Below are 9843 nucleotides of genomic sequence, written 5' to 3'. Positions count from 1 at the left end.
GCTTTTTTGACCTATATCTTCCTCGCAGTTCACACAAAGTTTGTTGCAATGGCGACAAGAATCCAGGAGCAGTTCGCCGCAAAAGAAAGTCCGTTTTTGAGGCCGCTGAAAGAAGAAGACAAGGTGAAAAGCAGCGAAGCCAAACTAAGGTGATTCTTGAAGATTCATTCCAGCGATGGCGCGACTGAAGCAGACGCAGGGTCTAAAGACTGACGCACTGGTCCACAAATTACTCCTGGACAGGAAACTTCTGCTTATTATGAAAACGTACTTTATTTCCAAGAGTTAGTCAAACGTTTTTCAGGACACGAAAGCGATATCCTATGTCTGAAAACGTAATTTTCAAGGCAAAGAAAGAGTCCGCTTGCTGCTGCGTGTTGTAGTAGTAGCTAGTTCATTCGGAATCTCCGCGCCCTATCTGCCCGTTCCGCTCTTCTCCCTGCTCCTCACGGAATCTCCACGCACCGCTCCCCTCTCCTCTCCTCTCTCCTCTCTCCTCTCTCTTCTCCCTGTTCCTCACTTCTCGTCAGCGCACGAAATGTCCGCGCACCCGCTCCCCCCGCTCCTCACTTCTCCGTCTTGCCTAACCAACACTGTAGTTAGTTGTTTACAAGTCATGTGCAGCGCACCGGCTGTAAACAAACCTGTTTCTGGCGTAAGGAGGAGGAGGGAGGAGGCGTTTCTACGTAGGAGCTGTGGGGGAGGGGAGGTGGTTTCACGCATGCGCAACATTTGAAAAAGGACAAACAGTCGCTTGATTTCTCGTTCCTTGGAAAATCCTCTATACAACCTTTAAGACCAAGAGAGGGACGACAGGTTCCCATACTGTACACGCTGCTCATGACTGCTGCTTATGACTCTGTCGCTCACTATCCATCCAATCATACAGTGAAGTTTGCTGATGACGCAGCGATGAGTCCAACTACAGAAGGGAGGTCTGTTTTGCACCAGGCCTCCAGCTGACAATCTGTGCATCAATGTGAAGAAAACACAGATGATTGTGGATTTTCGCAGGGAACCCAGTGGCCCCTTCTCCTCTGTCAGTGCAGATGCAGTGGAGATTGTCCTGCTTTAATTACCTTCAAAAATGACCACGGTGGAGCCGCACGTGACCAACATGACCCAACCCAGAGTCCTGCACGGGTCCATTTTTAGAGACCTGCACCCTTCTGGACCTGTTTACATTCCACCCATGACCGCCCATGACCGTGATAACCCAGGACTAACCCAGGACTAACCCAGGACTAACCCAGGACTAACCCAGGACTAACTAACCCAGGACTAACCCCAGGACTAACCCAGGACTAACCCAGGACTAACCCCAGGACTAACCCAGGACTAAAGGACCCCAGGACTAACCCAGGACTAACCAGGACTAACCCAGGACTAACCCAGGACTAACCCAGGACTAACCCAGGACTAACCCAGGACTAACCCCTAGGACTAACCCAGGACTAACCCAGGACTAACCCAGGACTAACCCAGGACTAACCCAGGACTAACTAACCCAGGACTAACCCCAGGACTAACCCAGGACTAACCTAACCCAGGACTAACCCAGGACTAACCCAGGACTAACCCAGGACTAACCCAGGACTAACCCAGGACTAACCCCAGGACTAACCAGGACTAACCAGGACTAACCCAGGACTAACCCAGGACTAACCCAGGACTAACCCAGGACTAACCCCAGGACTAACCCAGGACTAACCCAGGACTAACCCCAGGACTAACCCAGGACTAACCCCAGGACTAACCCAGGACTAACCCAGGACTAACCCAGGACTAACCCAGGACTAACCCAGGACTAGGACTAACCCCAGGACTAACCCAGGACTAACCCAGGACTAACCCAGGACTAACCCAGGACTAACTAACCCAGGACTAACCCAGGACTAACCCAGGACTAACCCAGGACTAACCCAGGACTAGGACTAACCAGGACTAACCAGGACTAACCCAGGACTAACCCAGGACTAACCCCAGGACTAACCCCAGGACTAACCCAGGACTAACCCAGGACTAACCCAGGACTAACCCAGGACTAACCCAGGACTAACCCAGGACTAACCCCAGGACTAACCCCAGGACTAACCCAGGACTAACCCCAGGACTAACCCAGGACTAACCCAGGACTAACCCAGGACTAACCCAGGACTAACCCCTAACCCCAGGACTAACCCCTAGGACTAACCCAGGACTAACCCCAGGACTAACTAACCCAGGACTAACCCAGGACTAACCCAGGACTAACCCAGGACTAACCCAGGACTAACCCAGGACTAACCCAGGACTAACCCAGGGGACTAACCAGGACTAACCCAGGACTAACCCAGGACTAACCCAGGACTAACCCAGGACTAACCCAGGACTAACCCAGGACTAACCCAGGACTAACCCAGGACTAACCCAGGACTAACCCAGGACTAGGACTAACCCAGGACTAACCCCAGGACTAACCCAGGACTAACCAGGACTAACCCCAGGACTAACCCCAGGACTAACCCAGGACTAACCCAGGACTAACCCAGGACTAACCCCAGGACTAACCCCAGGACTAACCCTAACCCCAGGACTAACCCCAGGACTAACCCCAGGACTAACCCCAGGACTAACCCAGGACTAACCCCAGGACTAACCCAGGACTAACCCCAGGACTAACCCAGGACTAACCCAGGACTAACCCCAGGACTAACCCAGGACTAACCCAGGACTAACCCAGGACTAACCCAGGACTAACTAACCCAGGACTAACCCAGGACTAACCAGGACTAACCCAGGACTAACCCAGGACTAACCCCAGGACTAACCCTAGGACTAACCCAGGACTAACCCCAGGACTAACCCAGGACTAACCCAGGACTAACCCCAGGACTAACCCAGGACTAACCCAGGACTAACCCCAGGACTAACTAACCCAGGACTAACCCCAGGACTAACCCAGGACTAACCCCAGGACTAACCCAAGACTAACCCCGGACTAACCCAGGACTAACCCAGGACTAACCCCAGGACTAACCCAGGACTAACCCCAGGACTAACCCAGGACTAACCCCAGGACTAACCCAGGACTAACCCAGGACTAACCCAGGACTAACCCAGGACTAACCCCAGGACTAACCCAGGACTAACCCAGGACTAACCCCAGGACTAACCCAGGACTAACCCAAGGACTAACCCAGGACTAACCCAGGACTAACCCCAGGACTAACCCAGGACTAACCCAGGACTAACCCAGGACTAACCCAGGACTAACCCAGGACTAACCCAGGACTAACCCAGGACTAACCCAGGACTAACCCAGGACTAACCCAGGACTAACCCAGGACTAACCCAGGACTAACCCAGGACTAACTCAGGACTAACCCAGGACTAACCCAGGACTAACCCAGGACTAACTAACCCAGGACTAACCCAGGACTAACCCAGGACTAACTCCCAGGACTAACCCAGGACTAACCCAGGACTAACCCAGGACTAACCCAGGACTAACCCAGGACTAACCCAGGACTAACCCAGGACTAACTCTGTGCTCTGTGGACACCTGCTCCGCGTGCTCAGGGTTCTCTCTTTTAAGTTCGTGGGTACCCGACCCGGTGCGGGACTCTGACCCGACCTGGTGCAGGACTCTGACCTGACCTGGTGCAGGACTGACCTGACCTGTGCAGGACTCTGACCCGGACCTGACCGACCCGGTGCAGGACTCTGACCTGACCTGACCGGTGCAGGACTCTGACCTGACCCGGTGCAGGACTCTGACCCGACCCGGTGCAGGACTCTGACCCGACCCGGTGCAGGACTCTGACCCGACCCGGTGCAGGACTCTGACCCGACCCGGTGCAGGACTCTGACCCGACCCGGTGCAGGACTCTGACCTGACCTGACCCGGTGCACTCTGACACCGACACTCTACACACACTATATCCACACGACAACCAAGACACATGTGCATCTGCAACAAACGCATCATCAGAGAGTTTTTTGAGCCACTGGAAATATTCTAACTCCGGGGCTGTGGTTTCATCTCACACCACGACAGTCCTGCCTGGGAGTCCAGATCATGAACAAACTCACCTGGTCTAAAAACACCAGTTGCAAAGTAAAGAAGGCACGAATGCCTCGACTTTCATAGGCATCTCAAAAAAGCAGGTCTGGGTCCTGGTTCAGTCCTGGTTTAGACCTGGTTTAGACCTGGTGTAGTCCTGTTTTAGTCCTGGTTCAGTCCTAGTTTAGACCTGGTTCAGTCCTGGTTCAGTCCTGGTTTAGACCTGGTCCAGTCCTGGTTCAGTCCTGTTTCTGTCCTGGTTCAGTCCTGGTTTAGTCCTGGTTCAGTCCTGGTTCAGTCCTGTTTTAGTCCTGGTTCAGTCCTGGTTCAGTCCTGTTTCAGTTCTGGTTTAGACCTGGTTTAGTCCTGGTCCAGTCCTGGTTCAGTCCTGTTTCTGTCCTGGTTCAGTCCTGGTTTAGTCCTGTTCAGTCCTAGTTTAGACCTGGTTCAGTCCTGGTTTAGTCCTGTTTCAGTCCTGGTTCAGTCCTGGTTCAGTTCTGGTTTAGACCTGGTTTAGACCTGGTGTAGTCCTGTTTTAGTCCTGGTTCAGTCCTAGTTTAGACCTGGTTCAGTCCTGTTTTAGTCCTGGTTTAGTCCTGGTTCAGTCCTGGTTTAGTCCTGGTTCAGTCCTGGTTCAGTCCTGGTCCAGTCCTGGTTTAGTCCTGGTTTAGACCATAATCCGTTTTTTTTCCATTATTCGTATAAACACAAAATTGAAAACTGAAAAAACAAATCGTTATAATTTTTTTCATTTTTGGTTTTGGAGACAAATAATGGAAGAAAATAGTTTTTTTTTTTTTCTTATTATTTTTGGTTTTATTTTGAAAAACAAAGGCATTTTAAACTGAAATTCCCTCAAAGCAAATCGCAAAACATAAATGTGATAAAAAAAAAAAAAAAATGTCCCAGATATTAAAACTGAATTTATCTCTTCAAATCGGATCTCGTGCGACTCGTGTTTGTGAAGAATCAAATTTTGAGTTATCTGCAGGATCTGTGTGTGCGCCCAGAGTCACACGGCACTTTTAATTAAGATCACACAACGGTCAACGAAACGACGGCGACAGAAAACACAGACCACACCTCAAACTCACATTAAAACTGAAATAAAACACGATTTAACCGGGACAGAGGCAGTTTTCAGACTGTGTGCACTATTTTTGACCAACCTGATCCAAACCAGGACTAAACCAGGACTAAACCAGGTCGAAACTAGGATTAAAATAGGACAATATCAGGACTAAACTAGGACTAGGCTAAGACTACATCAGGTCTAAACCAGGACTAAACTAAGACAACACCAGGTCTACACCAGGTCTAAATCAGGACTAAACCAGGACTAAACTACATCAGGTCTAAACCAGGACTATATCAGTAACCGAATTATAACAAAAAACAGGACTAAACCAGATCTGAACCTGGACTAAACTAAGTCTAAACCAGGACTACATCAGGTCTAAACCAGGACTAAACTAAGACTAAACTAGGACTACATCAGATCTAAACCAGGACTACATCAGAGGTCTAAACCAAGACTAAACCAGGACTAAACCAGGTTTAAACTAGGACTAAACCAGGTCTGAACCAGGACTAAACCAGGACTCTGAACAGGTCTAACCAGGACTGAACCAGGTCTAAACCAGGACTGATCTAAGACTAAACCAGGACTACATCAGGTCTTAAGTTGTGCAAAGTCAAAGTTTTAAAAATAGTCGTACTAATTTAATTATGTCAAGTTGCTGTAACATGTTTTTCTTTTTGAGTAATTTTAACTTGAAGTGGAAGGATCATGTTCTGTGTAGTTCAACCTGTTTTACTGTATTGTACTTTAAATTACTGTATATTACTGTATACTACTGTAGTACATTTGAGTATCACAGTACTTCAGTTTCATCCAAAGTAACAAACAGAAGCGGGAGAAACATGTTCCAGTTTGTTCCTGTAAAATTTATCAACTGTAAAGAGAAAAGTATTTTCTAAAAACATATATTTTTTTGTCTTCTCAAGTCACAGGCCTCAAGTCCGAGTCAAGTCCCGAGTCACTGACCTTCAAGTCTGAGTCGAGTCCCCAAGTCTTAGTCCATTTGATCAAGTCAAGTCCCAAGTGCTAAAAATAATGACTAAAGTCTGACTCAAGTCCAAGTCACGACTCGCACGTCCCACCTCTGCTGTAACATATACACAGAGACACATTATACGTATATTAGATTATCCACACCCTAGGAGGGGGATTTAAACCCAGGGTCCCACGTGAAAGTCAAGTGAAACATTTACTCGTCTAATCAATATACCATATTTTCTGGACTATATAGCACACCGGACTATAAGTCGCACTTTTTGGGGAAATGTATTTTATAAAATGAGAAACCAGGAACCGACATTTCATCTTGAAAGTCAAGTTATAATAATAACAACAGAACAGAGAACAACAGACTGAATAGGCGTCAAAACGTTAATGTCACATATGAACAGTTCTTCAGATAAACTATAACATAAACAACAGAACAGAACAAGTTTAACAAACTCTCCATCTCACTCCAAATCACTAAATCCATTCAATTCTTCTTCCTCGGTGTCACTTCTGAACAACTCGACTCGACCTCCGGAGGTAAACAGAGCAGAATCAGCATCAGTTCCAGTTAGAATTATTTGGGTCTTTCTGAATCCACAGGATGGAATAATTCTGAAACATGGAGGTTTGATGTTCACTTTTTTCAGAGGATCCTTCCCAGTGTGAATTGCACGATGACCTGAAGTCCAACATTCTTGATGCGTGTATTAGGGATGTAACAATATCCAAATCTCACTTTACAATATTTATTACGATATTTTGTGGAGGTGAATATTTGACTTTTTCCTCTTAACCCTATAAAGTCATTTGTTTCATATTTGATACACGACACTTCTGACACCTCTGCCCAACCACATCATCAATATTTTTCTTGAAAAACCTGTTGTATATAATAAAATATTTGTCTGCTGCCCCCTGGTGGACTGTCCACGGTTTTCAGTAAATAACAAACTCAGAAGAGACATTTTTAAAACCGCCGCATCGGTGGGTGTGACTTTCTCTGTTTTTGAACAAACAACTTTGTAAATTTTGAAAAGGTTAGTGAAAAAATAAATATTGTTAGTGATTCTCCCATATGAACATTTATTTTGTTAGATTAATCTATGAAGTCTTCATATTTTTATTTTCATTTTGTAGAAAACTCATGTTAAAATTGTTTGTATCAAATGTGATACAGCAGGTCTTTGTGATTCTGTTCCTCCTCCTCCTCATCATCATCATCATCATCATCATCATCATCATCATCACCTTTATTCCAGACTCATGGTCCATTTTAAAAACAGACAAGGACAGTGACACAAAACAATAAATATTTATGTTTTTAAAAGACGACCACATACTGGACTGATCTTATCTCACTGAATCTCAGATTTGTGAGTCACATTATTATTTCATTGTCTGATTTGTTCAGTCTGCAGATAAAACTGTACAGTAGAATTCTTAGTGCAGCTTGTAGAGTTTTCACTTGTGCAGTAACAAACATTTCAAACATGGCTCCTCAAAAACTCCGTAAAGCGTCACTGTAAACACCTGCAGTCTTTACAAACTGACTTTTTTATAATGAGTCCAGAGGTGAGCTGTACGTCAGTGAGCAAAAAGATTTAAACAATAACAACTTTACATCATTTGTACAAGAACCAAACTTACGCACAAGAGGATTTACCTGAGCACAGAGCATCATCATCATCATCATCATCATCATCATCATCATCATCATCATCATCATCACTATAATGAAATTTATGATGCAATCTGCAGAATTCATGCAATTCAATGCAAATTTAACACCACACATTTTGAAGTATTTCATAACTAAGATGTCACCTTATTATTATTATTGCACAATGGTGGAGTTTTGATCTTTACTTGACTTGTGTATAAATAAAAGGTGCAGTGGTTTATTTGGTGTAACTGTTCTGTCTCTTCAACTTTCACACACAAAATCAATCATAATCTATATTTGACTGATTCAGAGGATATAAGTCAGGCAGGTCCAAACTACGACCCGTGGGCCAAATGTGGCCCTCGGACAAATTTTTTTGACCCTCAGACTTCCAGGTGACTTGGCACAAATGAACTTACATCAATTAAAAATTAACTATTTACTGCAAGTTTTTTGAAATTCTACCTTGATAAAGCGAATATTGAATATTTAGTGTTTGGTTTTAAGGATCTTAGCTTAAGTAGAGGACTTATGGCTCATTCTAACGTGTTAAACATGCACATATTTCAATTATTCACGGTACTGAGCACCAGTCTACGGCTCTAGATGCTTCATCTGTGTTTAGAAATGTGGCCCTTGATGAAAAAAGTTTGGACACTCCTGGTATAAAGGATTCACTCATTTATTTTTCACATTTATTTATAATCATTTCACACACGTGTACGGTGGGAAATGTAAACTACATCTGAGAACAAAGATCGTATCTGTTTTCTCTCCTCCACACGGCAAAATAAAAATCATCCAGTTCAGACATTTAAAAACAGAAAAAGAAATGTTCAGAAAAGTTTCTCTGAGTTCTAAATGCATCAAAAAGAATTTTGCTGGTCCTGAAATAAACATGATTGGATTCTATAAAATGGCCTCGAAGGACCAACGTATCAAATATGTTACATTTTGTATTTCTAAAATGCTCAAAGTTATCATTATTATAAGTAGGGTTTTTTTTTTTTTTTTTTTTTTTTACATTTTGTTCAAAGGTCCAATAATGAGTTAAAATATTTTAAAAAATCTGAATTTTTTTTGTCAATTATTTCATGCGTCAGATTTTATAGGTTAAAATGCCTCGACAAGACTTAATCGAAAGAACTAAGACTTAAAAGTGTTAGAACTGTTATTTCTTTTTGTCGTCTGCACTGAAATGAAGCAAAGGATCATGGTCTATGTAGTTCTCTCTCTTTTTTTTATCTATTTCTGCACCATAACTCAAAGAGACGATGGTCCACGATATTTTTGTGAGAACTTTGACGATACGATATCACGATATTTCGGTTATCGTCACATCCTTAACATTTAACATTTTCATTTCTCTCACCTTTGTATTTTTCCGAGAGAGTCTCCCACTGAGTTCTTCACCTCCTCTTTTCCAGGTTTAAACACCTTCTCCTTAAAACCCGCCAAACCTTCGAACGGCATTTTCGCTCCGAGTCCGTTTCTTCAAACCACGAAATCTTCTGACACGAACTGAAAACTGGAAGATCTCGCTCTACGACAGACTCATCTTCATCCTTCGTTCACCGAGGAGGACTTTGCCACACCGCACGATTAAAAAAAAAAAAAAAAAAGCACACACAGGATCTTCTAACTCCAGCTCCTCATGTCCAACAAAGGAGGTTTGTGGTTTTGTAATCCAGCTCGGAGTCTCGGTGGCTTCTGGATTCTCTTTGCAGGTGGAGGCGTTTGAATGAGAGAGCTCCATCAGATGTTGAGGAGGAGGAGGGAGGGAGGGGGGGGCGGGGCGTCGCGGCGTTTGACCCGCCCCCCCCCATCTCCCGTCCCTCGCCAGCACCTCCCCTTTAAACAGCCCCCGCTTCACCTGATATAGCCCCGTGTCCTCCGCGCTGAAAAATGCATGACGCCGCGAGGAGACGATCACCGGAGCCACGGCAGAAGAGAAAGAAAGACAGAACACAAGTTGGTAATAAGGTGTCGTAATTAGGGGTGTCAAATTATCGCGTTAATTGCGATTAATTAATTACAGTCATATTTAGCGCGTTACGTTTTTTA

General features: G+C 44.8%; 1 protein-coding gene across 1 annotated transcript in view; it reads right to left on the bottom strand.

Annotated features, from left to right (window-relative positions):
- The window catches only part of slc17a8 (solute carrier family 17 member 8), a 51983-nt gene extending 42731 nt beyond the window's left edge, over positions 1 to 9252 (bottom strand). Inside the window, exon 1 of the mRNA XM_055155545.1 lies at positions 9152 to 9252. Coding sequence (XP_055011520.1) covers positions 9152 to 9252 — 101 coding nt within the window. The remainder of the gene's footprint in view (positions 1 to 9151) is intronic.
- Positions 9253 to 9843: the final 591 nt, after the last annotated feature.

This window comes from Boleophthalmus pectinirostris, unplaced genomic scaffold (genome assembly GCF_026225935.1).
Source record: "Boleophthalmus pectinirostris isolate CB_2022bp ecotype Guang Dong unplaced genomic scaffold, ASM2622593v1 HiC_scaffold_2, whole genome shotgun sequence".
Classification (NCBI taxonomy): Eukaryota; Metazoa; Chordata; class Actinopteri; order Gobiiformes; family Gobiidae; genus Boleophthalmus; species Boleophthalmus pectinirostris.
This window is presented reverse-complemented; position numbering and strand designations above follow the sequence as displayed.